The sequence below is a fragment of the Phyllostomus discolor genome, chromosome 8 (assembly GCF_004126475.2).
Source record: "Phyllostomus discolor isolate MPI-MPIP mPhyDis1 chromosome 8, mPhyDis1.pri.v3, whole genome shotgun sequence".
Classification (NCBI taxonomy): Eukaryota; Metazoa; Chordata; class Mammalia; order Chiroptera; family Phyllostomidae; genus Phyllostomus; species Phyllostomus discolor.
Genome location: NC_040910.2, coordinates 68,775,871 through 68,798,496, shown reverse-complemented (window position 1 = coordinate 68,798,496; position 22,626 = coordinate 68,775,871). Strand labels below are relative to the sequence as shown.

General features: G+C 37.1%; 1 protein-coding gene across 1 annotated transcript in view; it reads right to left on the bottom strand.

Moving 5' to 3' along the window:
* The window catches only part of LOC114515184 (myosin-8), a 29,325-nt gene extending 6,985 nt beyond the window's left edge, over positions 1–22,340 (bottom strand). Inside the window, exons 1-28 of the mRNA XM_028534514.2 lie at positions 22,122–22,340; positions 21,342–21,485; positions 21,110–21,266; positions 18,526–18,553; positions 18,317–18,425; positions 18,133–18,225; positions 17,953–18,016; positions 17,208–17,306; positions 17,011–17,114; positions 16,699–16,837; positions 15,426–15,544; positions 15,118–15,267; positions 13,304–13,474; positions 10,699–11,008; positions 10,516–10,583; positions 8,824–8,911; positions 8,621–8,738; positions 8,121–8,244; positions 7,883–8,019; positions 5,893–6,148; positions 3,999–4,241; positions 3,732–3,908; positions 3,505–3,650; positions 3,331–3,421; positions 2,852–3,241; positions 2,316–2,442; positions 1,190–1,308; positions 866–1,062 (exon numbers count right to left, since the gene is read on the bottom strand). Coding sequence (XP_028390315.1) covers positions 866–1,062; positions 1,190–1,308; positions 2,316–2,442; positions 2,852–3,241; positions 3,331–3,421; positions 3,505–3,650; positions 3,732–3,908; positions 3,999–4,241; positions 5,893–6,148; positions 7,883–8,019; positions 8,121–8,244; positions 8,621–8,738; positions 8,824–8,911; positions 10,516–10,583; positions 10,699–11,008; positions 13,304–13,474; positions 15,118–15,267; positions 15,426–15,544; positions 16,699–16,837; positions 17,011–17,114; positions 17,208–17,306; positions 17,953–18,016; positions 18,133–18,225; positions 18,317–18,425; positions 18,526–18,553; positions 21,110–21,266; positions 21,342–21,485; positions 22,122–22,325 — 4,172 coding nt within the window. The 5' untranslated portion in view covers positions 22,326–22,340. The remainder of the gene's footprint in view (positions 1–865; positions 1,063–1,189; positions 1,309–2,315; positions 2,443–2,851; positions 3,242–3,330; positions 3,422–3,504; positions 3,651–3,731; positions 3,909–3,998; positions 4,242–5,892; positions 6,149–7,882; positions 8,020–8,120; positions 8,245–8,620; positions 8,739–8,823; positions 8,912–10,515; positions 10,584–10,698; positions 11,009–13,303; positions 13,475–15,117; positions 15,268–15,425; positions 15,545–16,698; positions 16,838–17,010; positions 17,115–17,207; positions 17,307–17,952; positions 18,017–18,132; positions 18,226–18,316; positions 18,426–18,525; positions 18,554–21,109; positions 21,267–21,341; positions 21,486–22,121) is intronic.
* Between the last annotated feature and the right edge of the window lie 286 nt (positions 22,341–22,626).

Genomic DNA, 22,626 nt, shown 5'->3' with positions numbered 1-22,626 from the left:
TTCAGAATTTTCAGGACTTCTGATCGAGGATGATTGTGGAGAATGTGTGGCTAGGACAATTTCATTGATTGATTTATATATCTCATCTCATTCCAAAATTATTTGAGATTAACTAGATAATTTCATTGGACAGAAATATACTGAACATATTTGCTTTCTTAAAGTTTTCATTTTATTTTATTTGTTTCTCTGAAGAAAAATAGCCAGTTTCTTCTAATCATATTTGAATAATCTTTCCAGAGAAAGAAGTTGATGGAGATAGATCAGGAAAACTCATGCAGTTTAAGCAAAGACAGTTTTTTTTTTCCTTCTGAATCATCTACATTTTTAATTCCCAATTATGGGCCTACTACACATTCTTAAGATTTAGACAAGTCTTTAGCCCTGATGCCCAAGAAGATCTACTTGAAGTTTCCCTTTGACTTGTATACAGACTAAGGCTTTACTTCGTTTAGACCAATCCTGGACATTTTGTATTGTGTGATGGCTTATAATATGAGTTTTAAGTCCTCTACCTTTCTACTGCAATGCTTTAGGTAGGCTCTGGAGTCAGAACATCTGGTTCTAATCCCAGCAGTACCATTATTAATCATATGCCCTTGGGTTAGTTGGTTAACTCATAGCCTCAATTTCCTAATGTGTAAATAGGGATAAGAATAATAATATTAACATAATGTTGCTATGAAAACTAAGTGAGCTAATGTATGTATAATACTTGACACATGCTGTGCACCAGCAAATGTTAGCATCTGCTTTTATTGTGTTACTATGATCATCAATATCATCTCAACTGTTTCTGTGAGTTGCTGAGTTGGGCAGCTAAGAAACCATGTCATTTTCCTCCCCCAGGGTTCACAGTACATACTTGGCCTCCTCCAGCTCCTCTGTGCGCTGGATGGCGTCCGTCTCATACTTGGTCCTCCACTGGGCAACCTCACTATTGGCCTTGGACAGTGCCCTCTGCAGCTCGGCCTTGGATTCCTGCTCCTCCTCATACTGTTCCCTCAGCAGGTCACAGTCATGGCGGGAGGATTGCAGGGCATGGGCCAGAGCATTCTTGGCCTGGGGAAGTACCAATTCAGCAATTTACATTCATTTATTTAGTAATGTTTAATTTATACATCCGAAGTAGAACCTAACTGGACAGGTTTAAATTTGACTAGCCAAGAAGATCTTAGATAAAACTCACTTTAGTTTCTTCTTCTAGCTGACGTTTCATGTCCTCAATCTGCTGAGTAGATGTTAGTTTGCTCCTTGAAAGTTGAGAGACTAAAGCATCTTTCTCATCTAATTGTCGGGAATATTCACCTAAGAATAATAGGAATAAAGGAATTTGTTAATGGCATTAAAAATTAGCCCAAAGCTTTTATATTTATATGTATGAGGTCTGTTCAGAAGGTACCCAGCCATGTGATATGAAAAATAGAGGCATTTATTGAAGAAGATACAAGAAACAAGAGACATTGTACATAGGACAACTACATCTCAAAGTAGGTACCCTGGGACCTCACACAAGTTCTTCCAATCACCATCAGCTGCCCCAGCATATATTCCTGAATCTCATCAAGAGTCTGAAATCTCTTCCCTTTCAAAGGTGATTTTAGTTTTGGGAAAATCTAGAAGCCACAGGGTGCCTAATGTGGGCTGTATTTGGACTGAGTCCCCTGGGTGATTTGATGTTTTGCCAAAAAGCTCTGCACAAGATGTGATGCATGTGCAGGCATGTTTTTGTGATGAAGCTGCCAATCACCAGTTGCCCATAGTTGCGCCTTCTGAATCATCCGAATAGTTTCTACAGAGTAATGTTCAAGCTTAACCCAAAATTTAATGCAGATTCATTGCTCTACTTGCTCAGTTATTTAGAATGTGACAGCCACACAGTACACATGCTCACTCAACTGTGGTAGTTGTTCCACCCACTAGTACCATGAAGTTGTCATTGTTAACTCATGCGTGTTCCAATTCACTCTCTTTGGCTGCCAGGTTACATTGATGTTGTGCAGTGTTCTCATCATATTAACAATAGCTGGACTTTCTCTGGAAAGACCTTGTATACATATATACCAAATATATACTTCCAAATACTGTAGAACGGCTTAGAACTGGAGATTAAAGAGCACAGTTTCATAGGAGTGTAACTTCTGTGAAATGAGTATACTTGCTTACTGATTCTTGCTTATTATTTTTCTTTCTGGTCTGCTCAGCAAATTCAGAGTTTGTTTATTCCCTCTCTAAAATGGGAGTATTGCAGTTAAGAACCTCTGGGATTGGTTCTGTCTAGTACAAAGTTTCAGGATTTATAGAAAGGTCTTTACCTGCTTCTGTCTGCAGGCGAGCTTTTTGAGCCGTCAGGTCATTGATGAGTCGCTGCTGCTCTTCTTCCTTTGATTTCAGTTCACTCACTTGATCTTCTAGTGTACGACACATCTTTTCAAGGTTTCCCTATGGGACATGTGGCAGCAAAGGATGAGACATTGTATGCAGTAAAAAAAGTTAAAACTTGATTCTTACAATATTTTTAGAGTGAATAAATTTATGTTGTGTGAATAGAGGGTTATGGCACCAACTCTATGAAACATGCTGGGATTCAAGCATGGTGAGTGCAATGTCCCTAAAGAGGTTATTGTTGGAGCCCATTCATTGGTCCCAATAAGACTGACACTTGCTTAAAGTGGATTGTGAAATAATCTTAATGGGTCATATCTAGCATTTAAAAAATGAAATAGAATGGAATATATTAGAATAGAAAATATTAGTGCTATAAACTGTCTGCTAACAATGTTTAATGACAGAGAATGTGGGTGTTCTTATAGGCTATTATTTAACCTCATTTAGAGACAGTATTGGGTACCTTAGATTTGGAAATGGCCTCTGAGTTACTGCTAAGGTCATCAATCTCCATCTTCAGCTCACTTTTCTCCTTCTCCAGCTTCTGCTTGACTCTCTGCAGGTTGTCTATCTGCTCCCCAAGTTCAGCCACACTGTCTGCATGCTTCTTCCTCAGGGCAGCTGCTGTGGCTTCATGCTGCAGGGTGGCCTCCTCCAGGTCCCTGCGCATCTTCTGGAACTCAGCCTCCCTCTTCTTGTTCATCTCAACCTGGGCCGAAGTGGCCCCTCCAGCCTCTTCCAGCCGCTCACTGATCTCCTCCAGTTCCCGGGAGAGGTCAGAGCGCTGCTTCTCTGCTTTGGCTCTAGAGGCCCGCTCTGCCTCAATTTCCTCCTCTAGCTCCTCCGTGCGGGCCTGGGAATGACACAATCACATTAACATAAGTTCATCTCAATTTTGGGTTTATTTTCAGGGTACATAAAAATGGAGGTGAGATGACTCACCTGCAGCTCTTTGATCTTTTTCTGTAGTTGAATTTCTACTGCTTGCTCATCTTCAATTTTGCTTAGTAGGTTGCTGATTTCAAATTCTTTCCTTTAGGAAGAAGAATAAGACATATTAGTACCCATATGAATTTAAAGATGATGTCACATAGAATTTTTTTCTGGAGTTCCTACTTTTTAAGTTTTTCATCAAGTTGCTGTTTGTCATTTTCTACATCCATTGTGGATTCTTGGGCCAATTTTAGGTCTCCCTCCAGTTTCCTCTTTGCTCTTTCTAGGTCCATCCGGATTTTCTTTTCTTGTTCCAGAGACCCTTCAAGCTAGTAAGAAGGTAAAATATGTTAAAAATTGAAAGTATACTTTAAAAAAATCTTTCAAATGATTATTAAAAATATGCTTACATCATCCACTTGCTGCTCTAGCTTGGTTTTGGCTTTGGTCAGGGCATTGACTTTGTCCTCTTCTGCCTGCAGGTCATCCAGGGTCTGTTGATGGGCCTCCTGGAGGGCCTTCTTCTCTTTGGTCAGCTTAGCTATGGTTTCATCTAGGCCTGCCATCTCCTCTGTGAGGTTTTTAACCTAGAAAGTCAAGGAAGAGAATGTTTCTACTATCAAGCAGACTATTGGATGGTAGAATCTCTACAGAGTATAATAGAATATGTTTCAGACCTTGTTCTCTGTGGCATGTTTTTCCTTTTCAACCTTGGCCAGTGTCAGCTCAAGGTCATCAATGTCTTTCTTCAGTTCTGAACATTCATCCTCCAGTTTCCTCCTCTTGGCTGTGAGCTCAGCATTGATCTCTTCCTCATCCTCAGCTCTCTCAGTCACCTCTTTGATTTTGGCCTCCAGCTGGATTTTGTTTTTAATCAGCTGCTCACACCTTTCCTCTGCATCAGCCAAGCTATCTGCTTCCTATGGGGAGATTCCGTGAGATATTTAGAGAATTTGTTACTTATTTTGAACTTGTTCTTGCACAAAACTGTAGTGTTCATTGAATTTTGATGAATTTTTCAGTATGAATATAAATTAAACTTAATTGAATATTACTACATGGCCTGGAGAAATGCAGCTAATTACAAGTAAGACTAGATTTAGAAGCAAATTAGTCTGAAAAGTAATTGGACTGAAGCAATTGACTGTTTTAAAGAGCAGCGTGTAAAAGATTGAAATGACCAAAGGAAGTCTGGGTTTTTGTCCCAAAGTTGCTACAATATGTATGACCTTTATTGCTTTATTCCTCTTATATTTACTTATCTCATATATAAGTAAGGTGGTTGGAATAAATCATTACTAAGAACTTTTCAGCTATAATATACCCATATAAAGATTTTGACTTAGTCAAATTGGTTAGTTTTGTTTTTGAGCATTTCCTAGTCACTTACACAACTAGTTACTAGATTGAATTTAAAAAAGAAAGGAAAAAACTTATGCCTATGAATACATTTCCATGCAGCATTTTTAATACTTTCAAAATCTTCCTGATAGTCCACAACAGTGCTATAATTATCCAAAATTTTCATTTCAATTTTTAGAATTAACTTAGTCTCAAAATGAATTTTAGAAAATATTAGCTTAATAACATGTTTGTAAATTGTTGGAGGACTCAACTAAGAATTAGTTTAGCCACTAATTTACTAGATTACACTGGCCTGGGGAATTTCTTAAGCTTTTCAGTGTTTGTCTTATTCATATCTTAAAGTTTTTAAATGCTTAAATGGATGATAATGGGGACTTCCCAGGGTCCTTTTGCATCTGTTTTTCACAATGATACACACAAGTATTTACTCACTGATTGAAAATAATGTACACCAAAGAGGTTAATATGAAGAGACTGATCCTATGCTTTTGGGAAACTATAACTTTCATATAAGTAAAGTTATCAAAAGGAAAAGTTGAAAATAGATAAAAAATTTTAGGAGGACTATTCTTTTCACAGGTTTCTTCATGACGTTGTTGGGCTTGTTGGACCAAGTAAAGTTGTGTTTAGCCAGAGTGTAGGTGCCAAACCTACTATCCACTGTGACTGCAACTATTTCCTGACCTAATAAACAGAGGCTTTAAGAACTTGGCATCTGTACTGAAGGAGGAATCATAGAGTACACTTAGTTCTACCTTATACTCTGGTAGTTCAGTACCAGTACTGCATATAAATTTATGGAGTTAAATCCTGGGGGCCGAGAAAAAGAGACACAGAGAAGAATAAGAATAACTGTCTTGAATTTAAATACAATCTTATACACTCGCATTAAAAAAATAGGACTATATATTAAGGCAGGGATGAAGCACGCAAGGCAAATGGATAAAATGAGATTGGGGGCTTGCGTTTAAACTGCTTTCTTTATGTTAAACTTGTGATTTGTTATGTACATTCTTTGATCTTTCCTTTTCCACTTTTAATTTGGAAGCAATTGTGTCTTCCTCATAGAAATATTGTAAGTTGAGTGAAATACTAAAAAACAACTCAAGGTTTTCTTTTTCATGAAAACGTCATTTGTAAATCTAAAATATGTGAATTCCAGAAAAGCTTCAGTAATATGATACATTCAAAATACAGAGTACTCACAGCTTGAACCTGGAGTTGCAGGTCATTTTTCTCTTTTAAGAGAGTGACCATTTTTTCCTCTAATTCCTTCCTTTTTGCTTCTGACTTGGCCAGTTCATCTTTGATTTTCTGAAATTCTTCCTTCATGTTGGCCATCTCCTTCTCAGTCTCCGCACTCTTGAGGAGGGGCTTGATCCTGAAGAACAGTTTCATCCAGGGCCAGTGCTTGACGTTCATGAATGCACGTACATTATACTGGATGCAGAAAAGGGCTTCTCTGGAATGACATGGAAATAGCATTGTACATTGATCTAGTAGAGACAGTGTTATTATTTTTATATACAAACTCCCCTTTTGATGACCCCTCATATATAAATTATATTTCAGCCCTGGCTGGTGTGGCTCAGTGGATTGAGTGCTGGCCTGTGAACTAAAGGGTCGCCGATTCAATTCCCAGTTAAGACATGTGCTTGGGTTGCAGGCCAGGTCCCCATTTGGGTGTGCCCAAGAGGCAACCATACATTGACATTTCTCTTCCTCTCTTTCTTTCTCCCTTCCCCCATCTAAAAATAAAATAAATAAAATATTTTTAAAACCTTTAAAAAATAAATTAAATATCAAATTCTGTATATGTTATATGCAGGCTTTACACACACATGTGCATGCATGCACACATCTTCACACTCACTCATAGTAAACCTCAGTGTAATCACTTTGCTAATGTGTGCTGATCATATTGAATGATTTTGGGTTTTCAAGTTCCTATCACATTAGCAAAGAAGCTGATTTTAGAGGGGGATGCTTTACATGTATGAACATCATTTTAACATCATTTGAGATATTACAATATTAGTGATTTGGGAGTGAATGTGGCAATTGTAAATTGATTGTGTGCTTGGCTGTTGGCATATGGATGTGAACTATGAAACAGCGTAGGTTGCTTTCTGAATTGCCTCACCTAAATTGAGCATATTATTTGTTATACTGTGTCATCCTTGAAGCCTTTCCTCTTATTTAATTCATCACTGCATTATTCATGCTATAAGCTTCTGTTGGCTTCTTCAGGAAATATACTGGCTTTTATCAAATTCTTTCAAATGCCTCATTCTTACTTGCTCAGTTTTTAATATCTGCAGGGTATTTAGCATGGGCTGAGCTCCAAAATTTGATTTATTTAAATAAAACTGTAAAATAGTAATAAAAGAAACCCCTTCTGCAAACTGCAGTAATAGACTGGCAAGGCTTGACTGCCTTGTAGCAGTGTGTATTTTCCTCAAGCTTTCTAAAATGGAAATTATATCCTTATAGGTCCAATTTATAACCATAACTCTGAAAAGGCAGATACTATGACACAAATCTTAATGGAGACACATGTGAAAGACTTGGGGCCACTTATTATGCAGACCTAAATAAGTGCTTAATAAACAAAATGAATGCAAAATGGTGTATAAAGACAGGGAATGCAGTAGTGAAATATAGGTAGAGCTGAATGAGGTTAATTAGAGAAAGGAAGAATGGAAATTTTGAACTCATAAATTGATAAATTAGCATAAAGGGAGAGGGTATATGCAAACCTGTAAATAGGACATAAGCAAATTGTTTAGCTTGGCTGCAAAGGCTAAGCTAAGGATAATCTGTCACTGTAGTTGGCAATGATAGATTAGGTGAGGAATAGAGAGGGCTTGACAGCCACGCAAGGTAACTTGGATTTGATGTGGGAGACCTTGGGGAACCACAAACAGATATTACATGGTGAAAATAGTGCTTACTGTACATTATTCCTGCAGCTCTATGTGAGATGGATGGGAAGGGAAAAATTGGAGGGAGGGGAGAAGTTTTGGAGGGAATCAAAGTGAGAGAGGATAAGCAAAAACTGATGAGTTGTAGGAGCAAGTTCTGAACCGGGTGAAAAGCACATATTAGTCAGAAAATGAAAGAGTTAATGAGCAAGGGAGGCTGACTGATAGTCTCTAAGGGATCTTACAAATCTGATATTCTGCATAGTTGTTACCTCCTTTGCAACATCTTCTGATATTCTACCCTCATTAGGAATCCCCTACAGACTGCTTGAGTTCGTGTTATAATCTGGGCCAATTTGTCATCTCTCATTTCTTCCAGAAGACCTAGAAGGCCAGCTTTGAAGAAAACCTTTGAAGAGAGAAGGAGAGTCACAAAACATCCCCCATACTACAGGAGGCACAGACATGGTAGAAGGTACTTGGACAGTTGCAAATAAATAACAGCTATACCTTTGTATGTCCAAATTTATATTGGGTGTGATCAATGTCAATAGAAGCAAGAAGTTTCTCAGAAGCCTTCTTGCTGTCAATGAACTGTCCCTCTGGGATAGCACTTGCATTTAGAACTTTATATCTGTTCAGTCAAAGAAAGAAAGGTTAGGAATGTGTGATTGTATATGAAAATAAAATTATTTGAAAGGAAATATCAATAAAATCTCAGAGAAAAAGTAAAATTAGAAAATCCAGATAGTAAAACAATATGATTTAAGTTCAGATAGTAAAACAACATGATTTTTCTGTTGTCTAATGCATGCCTCTTTCCTCTTTTTAAGAAGTGCCACCTTTTTGAAACTGTTATTCTGTTCTACCACCACAAGTCTATTTTATTTGGCTTCTTAATTTTGTAATATTTACAAAGCAGAAGACATGAAATATAATAAACAGAAGATAACAATTAAGATGATTAAATATTCACAGCTTTCAGTGAAATACAACAAAGATAGACTGACCTTTGTTTAAAGTCCCCATATAAGATTCTGCTTGGGAATCCCTTCCTGCAGATTCTGATGCCTTCCAGCACGCCATTACACCTCAGCTGGTGCAGGACAAGTCCGTGCTCCATGGCCCCTAAAAATATATTAAAGTACTTACTACTGGGCATTGAGTTTTCAAACTTGTGCCTGTTTGATTATTTCATGCTCTTATATCTTACCAGGAGTTTTAGTTTCATTGGGAATGATACACCGTACAAAGTGAGGATGTGTGCTTCTCAGATTGGTCATCAGTTTATTTAAGTTTTCCTAGAAAACCAGATAGAAGAGACTTAATGAAAAAGTTCTATTTCAGATTTCTGTTTTGCAATTATATAGAACTAGGCTATAGTTCTCTTATGTATTCTCTTAACTATTAGGTATAATTCTGAGGCTTCAGTTGCTCTGTATTTTAAAGGTATTAAGATCCTAGCCTGCCAAATAACCAAAAGGCCAAAATACTGGGAAGCAATGCAGCTCTCCAAAGTAGTAATGTATCTTATAAATAAACTGAGAATTCAGTAGCCTTGATGCACAGGAAGTGTTCTCAGCTGGGAGTCAGAAGATAAAAGACTGGCTTTTCTCTGCCACTAATGAACTGCTTGACTCTACAAAATTATTTTTGTCTTTCGGACTTCATCTGAAAATAATCGAGATTACTTCTGAGGTGTCTTTTATCTCTCTCAGTGTTAATAATTTTCACAGTAGTGGTTTACCTTGATGATGTAGGATAGCAATTGTTCCAACTTTTGCCAATTCTTCCTTGAGTTTATTATTCCCTGGGACCTGGAACATCTTTTTTTTTTTTTTGTATTTTTTTAGGAGCCTAAAATCATGAGACTATATAACCTTGTGTGGGTGGATCTTAGGTACCTGAAAATCATCCACAGCCTGAAACATTTAGGAGGGAGTTATTCCAGAATTAGAGTAATTACTTATGAAAGATAATGGTGTTTTACTCAGCCATAGAAAACTCACAGGTAAATATTTCTCTGTATTTCCTAGATATACTCTTTGAGAAGGTTAAGTTGCTGCCCTCCCCCCATCTCAGTTAATCATTAGGAAATAAAAGTAATGAGTTTCTAATCTTGAAAACATGTATAAGCATAAGTTGAAACAAAAATCTGTTGGGTGAGATAATGCAGATTTGTATTGAGAAAGAAAAAGAACAGGGCAGTTTTCCTGTTTAGGTCACAGGTTAGATCTGCATTTTAGTTTTAAAAAGAATGAGGATTAGCCATACAAATTCATACAAAGCAGCCATTAGACCAGATATTTAATATATTCCTCTTTATAAGAGCCTGTTTTTAAGCCACCTAAGACAGTAACATTATTTGTAGTAAAATTATTGTTATGTTAACCTCAAGAAATATTTTCTAGCTCAATCATCCATATAAGTCACTAGGCTTGGCTTTAGGTTATTTTTCATTTATTACAGAAAATTAAATCCACCTCAGATGACAAAGATGTGTTTTGGTGGAAGGATGTTTTAAAGTGTATCTCAGGCTAATTCTCAAAGAGGGACTCAGGAACATTCTCAAGGACAACATTAGGTGAATAAAAGATACAGCCTTTCACAGGGATAGCTTTGAAGTTCAGCTATGTTTCTTTCAAAATTAGCCTTATTGTATAATGAGAAAGCTTCTCAGGATTTTTTGGTATTCTTGAATACATCAGGTGATCATAATGGGGAGTAATGGGGAAAGCACTGACCCTACAGGAGAACTATTGCTTTGGCTGTATCCTGATAAGAGTGAATATTTGATGTGATTTCTGTTAACATTCCATTCCCTCCTAATTTATTCTGAATCCTATAATTGTGATAATTCATAGAAACTTAATAGGTTTTTTTTTTAATTAAATTTGTACTTTACCCTGAAAAGAGCTGACACAGTCTGGAAAGAAGAGCCCTTCTTCTTAGCACCTTTCTTTGCACCACTCTCTGAGGTTAAAACAAAAACAAAAACCATCAATTAAAGTAGAATCCCAGAGGCTGGAATGGTATGTGAGCATTATGTGGGAATAGGTTTAAGAGAAATTAAGGGCACAGAAAGTACCTGATTCAGCACTAGCATATGTGGAAAAGAGACTAGCCAAAGTCTTCATTGAAGACTTCTGGTACAGCCCAACCACTGTCTCATTTAGGGGGTCCTTGTTCTTGTCAAGCCAGCCAGCAATGTTGTAGTCCACAGTGCCCGCATAGTGGATCAGTGAGAAGTGGGCCTCAGCCTTGCCTTTGATAACCTTGGGCTTCTGGAAGTTGGCAGACTTGCCCAGGTGCTGGTCATACAGCTTGTTCTTGAAGGAGGTGTCCGTGGCCTTGGGGAACATGCACTCCTCTTCCAGGATGGAGAAGATCCCCAGTGGCTGGATTCAGAAAATTAGACATTGATGTCAACCTATCTTGTCTCAAAAGATACAGACATAGTGGCTGTTATTTGATCAAATTATGATCGTTCCCTAATTAATTTTATTTATAAAGTAAAACAGTCACAGCTCAATTCCTTTAGTTAACACTAGAATGATTTTTCTACCATTTTCACATTTGATCCCCAGCATCATTTTTTACTTTAAATAATTTTTATTTTTAATTATAGTTGATATACAATATTATATTAGTTTCAAGTGTATACCCCAGGGATTAGACATTATATAACTAAATGACCATACCAATAAATCTCATACCCATCTGACATCATACATGGTTTTTATAATATTATTGAGTATATTTCCTATGCTGTACTTTACATTCCCATGACTACAGTAATTACTAATTTGGACTGATTAATCTCTTCACCTTTTTCACCAACCCCCGCAACATCCTTCTTATCTGGCAACCATCAAAATGTTCTCTGTATCTATGAGTCTGTTTATTTTCTGCTTATTTATTTGTTTTGCTTTTTAGATTCAGTTTGATAGATATGTATTTATTGCCATCTTGTTATTTATATTTTTAGTCTTTTTTTCTTTTTAAAGAAGACCCTTTAACATTTTATGTAATATTGGTTTGGTGATGATGAACTCCTTTAGCTTCTTCTTGTCTGGGAAGCTCTTTATCTGTCCTTTGATTCTAAATGATAGCTTTGCTGGGTAGAGTAATCTCGGTTGTAGGTCCTTGCTTTTCATCACTTTAAATATTTTTTGCTAATCCCTTCTGGCCTGTAAAGGTCTGTTGAGAAATCAGCTGACAGTCTTATGGGAGCTCCCTTGTGGGTCACTAACTGCTTTTCTTTTGATGCTTTTAAGATTCTCACTTTGTATCTAACCTTTCACATTTAATTATGATGTGTCTTGGTGTGGGCTTGTTTGGATTTATCTTGTTTGAGATTCTCTCTACTTCCTTGATTATATGTGTAGTTCCATCACCAGGTTAAGAAGTTTTCTGTCATTAGTTTTTCACATAGGTTTTCAATGCCTTGCTCTCTCTGTTCTTCTGGCACCCTCTTGATGTGAATGTTGGTATATTTGTGGTTGTCTCAGAGGCTCCTTATACTTCCCTCATTTTTGAGTCCTTCTTTCTTTTTATACAGCATCATCTTTATTAAAAGAAGAGCTGGATACAAACTCCAGATGTCAGCACACCATGTGAGGGGTGATCTGTTAAAAGGTCCTGTATTTATCATACTTTTTTCCTATTGAGTGATTTAAACTATTGTCAAAGTTTTATTTTGCTATGAAAAGGACTTAGTTAGAATGATGTTTACTTTATATGCAATAATTAAACATAATAAATAACCCAAACCTTATTTAAGACATTTTGTGTGTCTAATCTCCTTAAACATAGACTATGAAGAAGCATAAGCAATTTGACTTTTTGATTCCAAACAGATTAGCATAAGACCTAACTGTGTTACCTGTGCATTCATTTTTATTTAGGAAAAAGACTTATTTCTATTAGATCATGATTGTTAGATCTAGGCAGGCCTAGGATGAATGAAAATCACCAGGCAAGAAAATGGCACTGTGGGAAGTTGCCTGCAGATGCTACCCAGGAAGATTAGGGTCTGGGGTTGGCTTATCTGTCATAACAGGATGCAGCTTTCACCCAGCAACCAGCTCTAGCCAATCAGACTCTAATACCCCAAACACAGGTTTTTGTATTTAAAAACCCTGATCTAAGAACAACCTAGTGAGTCCCAACCTCCCTTGGTTGGCTCCACTTTCCCCCATGAGTCCCAACCTCCTCCCTTGGTTGGCTCCACTTTCCCCCATGAGTCCTAACCTCCCTTGGTTGGCCCCATTTTCCTCTTAACCTCCCTCCATCGGCTCTACTTTCCCTCTTATTCCCTGCTAATAAACCCTGCTCTCATTAGCTCACGCTGTATCCGTCTGGTTTCTTGAGTGACTCTGACCTAACAATGATGGAGATAGATTTAGAATAAGTGAGGTAGTTCTAGTGAAGCAGACCATCAATAAAGACTTCAGTGCTGCTTTAAAATTGGATTTGAGTATTAGAAGAAAACTTGTTGGAACAAAATGAAACTAAACACTCTGTTCCCTCTTTTGTAACAATTGAAAAGAAAAAGTTATTTTTAAATAGTAGTTTTCTAATTGGTTCTGAAATCAATCTATTTAAGATTAAAATAATACTTCCTAGAACTGCTTAAGACATTTGGAAAAGTTATCCTTACAGTTAAGTCATTCTTTAGAAGACAGACAGACCTTCTCAATAAGCTCAATGCACGCAGCCAGGTCCATCCCAAAGTCAATGAAGGTCCACTCGATGCCTTCCTTCTTGTACTCCTCCTGCTCCAGCACGAACATGTGGTGGTTGAAAAACTGTTGCAGTTTCTCATTGGTAAAGTTGATGCATAGTTGCTCCAAGCTATTAAACTGCACAAAACAAAATTTCCAACATTAAATGGATTTTATAGCAGCTAAGTTCATCACTGAAAAATATTTTATTGAAAACATGTAGAAGATAGTAATGAAATAAAATTTAAACTAATTGTTTTTTTCCTTAAAAAACCTAGGGAAAAATTATTATTTTTGGCATGAACCCCTTTTTGTGAATTCTGGGTATTATTTAAAGGCATAATTATTAGTCACACAGCAAGAGTTCTCATAGATGGCCCTGGCTGGTGTAGCTCAGTTATTTGAGCACAGGCCTGTGAACCAAAGCATTGCCAATTTGATTACCAGTCAGGGCACATGCCTGGGTTGCAGGCCATATCCCCAGTATGGGGTGTGCTAGAGGCAACCACACATTGATGTTTCACTCCCTCTCTTTCTCCCTCCCTTTCCCATCTCTCTAAAATAAATAAATAAAATCTTTAAAAAAAGAGTTCTCATAGAATGTACCCCCTTCTATCTCTAAGATTGCATCGACAATAATATCCATTAAAAGTACAACCATGATCCTATGAGTTATGATTCAGATTTAAGGGTGAAAGTAATTTATTAGAAGACTTCACTTCTTTTACCACCACTCTCTCCAATACAAGATAAAGTTCACATTTTCACTTTTGACTGTCACATTATTAAGGAAAGATTGTCTAATTTCTGTTCTATTCATATCAAATATTTGGAATATCCTCCTTGACAGGTCTGTGAAAGGAGGGATATGATCTAGTAGCAATTGAAGACCTGAGTCTTTGTTATAGTTTACATCTTCATTTTATAGATGATGAAGCTGATTCCCCAGAAGGAGATGTTATGTGTTACCTCAACCTGGAAGAGAAAACTATGATCATTCTCTATGCTTGTACCTGTAGGCCCTTTCTCTTCCATGGGAGATGCCTTGGGTATGGACCAGATGGCACAGAGCTGGATTTCTGTCCTGGCTTTGCCTGATATGGCTGTAGGATCTCTAGCAAGTGTTTTGACTTTCTTGATCTCAGTTCCTCCACATGTAGTAATACTAATTACTTCTTGATAAGTTGTTTTGAGAATTAAATGTAATTTTTTTTTCTCAGTAAATTTTGTTTAAATGGGTCTCAAAATTTTGTGACAGATTTTTGGTCAAGTTGTTTCTATTAAAAAGTACTATTTAAAAAACTAATAACTTAAAAACTGCCACACATACAAAAAAAACCCCAAATGGTCCACAGCACATTCTCCTTTCCTTTCTAAAGGTTTTACGATGCATTGTAACCATTAACTAGTCTTTTACAGTTAAGTGGCCAATTGAGACAAACAGTTCTGTCACTGTTCTTCCATCCTGATTAAGACTGGGGTGGTAGGTATTGGGGATAACATTTATTTAGCCTTCTGAGCTTTCTGGGCAGACTTGGTGACACCTTGCCAGCTCCTTGAAGAGCTTAGTATAGTGACAGAAATACCCTGACTTCTCAACAAATGCCAGCTACTATTATTATTACATTCTCTTACCTCCTAGATATTTTGGAGGTAAGTCTAGGAGCAGTGTTAGAGAAAGCAATGTAAAAACCACAAATGTAAGTGAACAATGATAATTCTAGTATATCAAAGTCTGAATTACCTTCTTCCTACTTTTTATTAATATGGAGGTAACTCACATCAAAGATCTCAAAGCCAGCGATGTCTAAGACCCCAATGAAGTACTGCCTGGGCTGCTTGGTGTCCAGCTGCTGGTTGATGCGGGTGACCATCCACAAGAACATCTTCTCGTAGACAGCTTTGGCCAGAGCACCCACTGAGTTGTACACCTTCATGGACAGAGTAGTGTTTTTGGTGTTATTAAAGGAGTAATGTTTGTTGGTGTTATTAAAGGAGTAATGTTTGTTGGTATTATTAAAGGAGTAATGTTTGTTGTTATTATTAGAGGCCTGGGACGTGGGTGATTCATTGGAGTCATGGTACTAACCTGCTGTACAGTCTGGCCTTTGGTGACGTACTCATTACCGACCTTGACCCTGGGGTAGCACAGGGCTTTGAGCAGGTCAGCAGAGTTCAGACCCTGGAGGTAGGCTGCCTTGTCAGCAACTACAGAAACACAATTCAAGAAATGTTTAATGACGGATATCTTCTTCAACCTATCTTTCTATTTTTCTCCATCCATTTTTTATTATTTAAATATAATCTATAAATAAATCTGTAGAGAATCAGATGAAGCCTCTGTACATTAGAGGGTATATTTGCTAATAAGTGGTCAATGAGTTACACTGGTCTTTGGTAATTTATTGCAGGCAGTTTTTTGAGTAATTCATCAACTTTACACATATGCTCAGTGTTTATGGAAATATTTTTAAGTAAGGCACAAGCCATAATCACAGCTCTTAAGACACATTAGGTATAGTTATAGGGATAAGATAAATAAATCTTAATATTCAGTGTTAGGGATGGTTAAAAGAATATTTGGATCCTTATCTTAGTTTTGTTCCTTCCAATTTCATCTTATTGGTTCAGCGTTTTTATCTGAAAATGTGGGAGTTAAATTTTACTACAGAGTCTCTAAAATTCTGTCAGTGACTGTAATATAAATGCCATGTATCAGGTATAAGATAACTGCTGAAAAGTTTGAGGGGAAGGAGAGAATGCTAAGCTATCAGGCCAGGAAGGGCTTCAAGGAACAGATAACTAGCTTTCATGGTAGGTCCTATATGTTCCATATCCTTTACATACTAAGAGTATATGATTTTTTTCTAAGTTCTTTTTTTATTTTATTTGCTGCCTAGACTATCTTCAGGTTAATATATAGACAACATGCACATGCACACAGGTGTTTAGGAACATCTTTCACCCTGAGCTGTGTTTGGATATATCCTGTGTTCCCAGCCACTCGGTTTACCTAGGCAGTGCTGAAATAGACCACTAGGTCAAGTTAACTTATATACCTACACATGGTTGCCAAGGTAAAAGCAGGAGTACTATTCCATCTTATTGTCTTTCAAATGACCTGACCCGTCAGGTTGCACTTTTTAAGCTACCTCCTTATAAGTGGCTTGTTAGGGTTCATTTTAACTTACTTGGGCTGGATAGAAATTTTGGAGATATGGAGATGTGAAGGAAAGGAGGTGAAGAAAGCATGCAATGTGTACCCTTCAGAAGTCCAGCTACAAAGGAGACTTAAGTTTAGAATAAGCTTTTTTTCTTGCCATGTCCCCTAATTTGTACCCAGATGGAGCCTCATTTGGTACCTTCAGTGCCGTCTGGCTCAGCTTGCTCCTCACGCTGCTTTTGCTTAAATTTCATGTTCCCGTAATGCATTACTGCCCCTGTGAGCTTATAGATGGATACTTTCTCTTCAGGAGTAAAGCCCAGGATGTCAATGGCACTCTGACAGGAGAAATGAAAGGACAAAGATTAGGACAAAAGAGACTGACTTACTTAGGAGAATTTATACTACATTCTAAGGCAACCACACCTACAGTGGGTTTGTTATTGTCATTCCCATATATAACGGATTTTAAAAATAAGTATGTATGTACATATGTTTGTGTATAACTTACATCTGTGGCCATCAGCTCTTCCTGGTCATCAATGCTGGGGACTGTGATCTCCCCTTGACTAACAAAGGCATAGTCATATGGGTTGGTGGTGATCAGGAGCATTTCTTAGGTACATGGAATTCAAGGGATACATTTTACATTAGAAGTTGTTAATAAAAAATGTTAACTTTCATCGGTGAATTTAACATCTTTCTTACCAATCAGATCTGGCTTCTTATTGGAAGTGATCTGATAAAATATATGGTAACTTCTTTCTGCCTTTAGCTGGAAAGTAACTCTGGACTTTTCTAGAAGATCTGGAAAGAAAGAAAGGGTAGTAGATACTGAATTAGAATAAACCATAAATGCTGTTGAGATATTAAATGAACTCAGTGTCTTGACTACAATTGGGGGTATTATATAGGCTCCACTAAGATTTCAGTTTGGAGATCAATCCTCGTGTTGCTACGTATATGCATTTCACACGTGTATGGCAACTACCTGAGTTTCTTACCATCTAAGATCAAAGACTGAAGCATACCTGCTCTGGGAAAAATTAACTTTTCTTATGGGGACCTATGGCCTCTGTATTATATTTAATCCTTAACATCCCTCCCTTCCTTAGGTCACCTCAGATTCTGTGGTGACGGGCCTTCCTTAGAAGCACCAAAGCTCAGGTCAAGAGCAAATCACAGAGATTTATTGTAAACCTATAGGTAACTTGTTAGAACCCATAAATAGTCCTAGTGTTTGTCTTGAAAAAAAAATGTCATAGCTGATTCTGAGGCATGAATTCCTGAATGTGCTACAGAACCATCAGTCTGAGATTGAGGTAAATGGAGCACACAGTGGATTATGGATAAATCTGGCAGCAGGCTCAGTGCATACCAACTGTTGCAAAATATTCCTGCAAATGAAATAACTTGCCTCTCTGTCTTAATTGTCGATGATCCTGTTACTCACATGTTTCAATATCTGCAGAAGCCAACTTCCCTGTTGTACCAAAGTGGATTCTAATGAATTTACCCTTGAAAAGAGAATGATTATTTAACTTTAAAAATTTGAAGCACACAGTGATGTAACTGAAATGATAATTCTGGCATTTAAGGGCTGAGAAAGCCCTTCTGTGATCAAGAGACTTACAAAGCGAGAAGAGTTGTCATTCCTCACGGTCTTGGCATTGCCAAAGGCCTCCAGTAGGGGGTTGGCACTGATGATTTGATCTTCCAGAGTCCCCTGGAAAGACAAGAGCAGTGCTCATATCTGAGGCTCCAGACTTACCAAGAACTCCGACAGTCTTGTTTCTGACTCTGGCTCTCAGAATCACCTTCATTTTGCCAGGTTCCTCCTTCTTTTTCTCCCCAGTAACTGCAATTGTTGCAAAGTACTGGATGACACGCTTGGTGTTCACAGTCTTCCCTGCACCAGATTCTCCACTGTCAAATAGAAACCAGAGAAGAGATCAGAACTGCAGCTCACATTGTCAACATCTATGATGATCACCACAAACCACAGAAGAAGAAAAATATCACATACGTGATCAGGATGGACTGGTTCTCACGATCTGTGAAAGGGAAATCATGACCATTAAAAAAAAGCAAAAAAAAAAGTAAAAAACAAACCAGTATGAAGATTTTTGAATCAGTTTAGATTAAATACATCTTGCCCTCTGCCTGTAATTTTTGTACTGTGTCTAGCCCACCCAAATAACACTTGCATCTTACAGTGAAAATGAGAGGCAAAGAATCACCTATTTTTTGTGTGTCTTATTAATGTTTGTAACTTTTGTCATGGGAAATTTCAAACATATACAAAGATAAAGACAATAAAAGTAGATAAAATAAAGAACCCCCATATACCCATCATACAGCTCAATTATCATTTGGTCAATTTTATATAATCTATACCCCCATCCCAATCTCACTGGATTGTTTTAGAGAAAATCCTAGGCACCATGTAATTTCATATGTAAATACTTCAGTAAGAGTCACAGAATTTTGAAGTTTTAAAGAATTTTGAAGAAGCTGAGACACAGACAGGAATAAGTGACTTCTGATAATTATATAACTTGTTAAGGTCAAAGATATTCAAGCCTTTTGACCTCCAATTTATATATTTTTCTGTTAGCTGCCTCCTTCCCAGTTCTTGGTATCATTAATTCGACGCTGGTGATATTAAATAAGAAAGAGTTCTGGAAATATAAATGTTTGTGTTCATTTACTTTTCTTTTGAAGGCATTTTTTTAAAGATTCACTTCACTTTTATTATGAATAAACACAGTCTCAGATCAGTACAACTGTTTCAGAGCTGACATTAGTAGAAATTATTCCAAAATTGTTCTTAGGTCACAAATAACTAGTATATCACATAAAAGGAAGAAATTCCACCCAATAATGGAAAAGATATCCTGTGTGTTTCTGTGGCAATGAGTATATGCATTCTCAAATTTTGTCTAATTAGTTATCCACCACTTATCTAAGGATTCAGTCAGTTTCTTGGAGAGAACTATATAGACTAAGGAAAGTATCTAGAACATATGGGCGTATCAAGTTTATGGTGTATACTGCTACTAGAAAAGTACTCAGGATGTAAGAGAATTCCTCTGCAGAAGGATCCCAAAATGCTTTATGAAAAGCATTATCATTTATTTCCCTTTCTATTTCTTATATATTTTTAATTAATAAAAACAAATTTTCACTAGTTACAAGACTATGTTGATTTATACCAGTCTTCTGATATGTTAAAGCTCTAATTCTATACTGATATATTAGAGATTTTAGAGAATTCTCAAATCTAAAAATCTATTCAGAGAAATAGATAAAAGTCTGGATATTATTTAGATGTAGATACAGATTTTAGAGAACTTTAAAGTTCTATGCAGTGAAGTATGCACAGGTTTTAGAATGTATTCAGATTGATTTTTTTTTTTCAGCAGAAGAAAAATCTCGAAAGATCATTATCACATTTAATGGGAGCATAGATATAAAAACAATGTTCTAATTTCTTTTGGAAAAGCTAAAATAATATCATCCAGGTCCATTGCCACAGTTTTGCCTGGTTTTATATGTAAATCATGTTTGGAAAGCACAAATAATCTTGAATTTGGAGCAGTTGCAAAGCTTGGGTAGGCCTTGGTAAGGGTGGTGACAGTGTAAATGCAGCTGCCGAGTATTAAAACTTTTGAAATGAGCCAGCATTTGGATAATTTCTGAAAGGTAGTTAGCTTCTGTTGACAACGAAAGAACAGTTTCCTGGCATGAAATCCTCATAGAACTGGTTGGTTTGTAATAGAAGATTCCTATTCAATTCCTTTCTTTTCTCTCTCCTCCTTTAAAGGACAATTTAAAAACAAGTGCAACAAAGCAAACAAAAGAACAAAACCCTATCAGTTATAAAACACAGGAATTCAAAATATTTCCAAAGGCAATAAATTTGTTGTGTGAAGATGAAAGATTTTAATGCTATATTTAGGCCTATAATGTGTATCAAAGCTTTTTGTTTATATTTTGATAATGCAGGAATAATGGGCTTTGAAATAATTTTTAAAAAATATTTTCAAAGAAAGAGTTTTATTTTCTTCTATTGTAACGGAAAAAAAAAGTCCTTCAAAATCTTTGGGAGGAAAGTCATAGCTTTTTTTTTTTTAACTCTTGTATTACTCCAAAGGTTAACAATATTAGCTGTGTCATTTAAAGACAAAGGTAAGAATTCACAAAGCTTTCCAGCTATAGCTGGTTGATTATTTTCCTTGATTGCTGTGGATGTGGATATTTTAAAAGAATCTGTTTGAACATTTTTCTACCCAGATTACAAAGTAAAAAATATGGGAATGCAACAGACATGTTTACAGAGTTCTGTTAATTGTTTCAGCTAAGCTTCCAGTCACTAGCTGGGTTAGCTTGGGCAGGTCAGTGAACTTGGTGAGCTCCACTTCATGCATCTGTAAAATGGAGATTGCTGGCTGCTGTTAAGTATATGTAACATAAGGGCTCTGAAAGTGTTTTGAAAATAGTGAATCCCATGTGGCTGCAGTGTAGTATTATAACCAAGGCCCAGACAAAATCTGTTTGTTAAATATTCTGTTGTCACATTTCTGTAAACAGATGACTCATTCACTCACCGGTCAGCATGAACTGATAGGCATTGTCCGAGATGGAGAAGATGTGGGGTGGGGCCTCCTGGCGCTTTTTGCCTCGGTAGGCGGCCACCACCTCAGGGTTGTACACTGGCAGCCACTTGTAGGGGTTGACAGTGACACAGAAGAGGCCCGAGTAGGTCTGAGAAAATCAGAAAATACAATATGTGGATGTTGTTTTTACTGAGAGAGAGAGATGGAATGAACAGATGCTCACGTAGATCATCCAGGCTGCATAGCGCTCTTTGAGGTTGTACAGCACTCCAGGCTCGTGCAGGTGAGTCATCATGGCCATGTCCTCAATCTTGTCGAATTTTGGAGGGTTCATGGGGAAGACTTGGTCATCTTTCACTGTCAGAGTCTGGCAAGTAAAGTAAGAGACGAGTTTGTATTAATGGTTGGAGGTAGGGCTTATGTTTATCTATTTTGGCTACACTTCCAGATGCTGTCCTTTAAAAAAATATATTCATTTCAGAGTTTGATGCTAAAAAAAATCTGTTTCCTATGACAAACTTGGAGCCTACATATTCAAAAAGATTTTTCCTTCCATATCTCTTCTCCCAGGTTTAACAGTTTATATCCATAGGCTAAATTTCTTATTTTTTCTTCCCATTCATTTATAAGAAACTTCAATTTCGGTGGGGGAGTTATGGGGGGTGTTAACACATTATTTAACTTAGCAGATAATACTTCTGATAGGAGAAGTTAGTTTTTATTACTCCCAAGTTTGGGATTTAGGCTGGGAATTGGGGAATTGAAGGGGTTAAATGGTAGAGGCCAATGCTAGTGGGTTCAAATCCTGTGGGGAGTTGGGAAGGTGAGAAATGAGATTATTCCCGAGAAATTCTTTTGCCTTCCATCTGCTACTCATACATGGACTAGAAAGGTGCTTGTATTGGCAATAGGCTTAACAATTCTTACCAAGGAAGGCTTCAACTGGAAGTGAGGAGATAGAGAAATAAAACAGGAAGGATTTTATGTTTATATTTTTACTTACTGCTCCACTGTCTGTCTTTACAGTTACTTTTCCTCCTTCCTTGCTTTGTATGATGCCCTTCACGTAGGATTCCTTGGGCTCCACAACAAAGACTGATGTTTTAGCATCAAAGGGCTTGTTTTGGGCCGCAATCCGCTCCTTTTCTGATTTTCGAAGGTAGGGAGCAGCTTCGCCAAAAACAGCCATCTCAGCATCTGAACTCATGGCTGCCACTTATTTAGCAGAGGACTCTGCCTTGGGAAAGAAATGGGAAAATAGAAACCAGAAGTCATACATGTGAGTTAGCATTTAAAATGAAAGAAATGCTGAACCTATTGCCTAGAATGTACCTATTTTTCCAAACTGTCATTACCAGTGTTCTAACACAGAAACACTAACACTGGACTGATTTGGAATAAGATTGTCATTTGAGTCTTCATTTTTGGCACTTTGACATTCCCTTCCCAGATTGTATGTATTTTGATCCTTTGGGCTAGGGTACCTACAATTTAATGAAAATGGAATC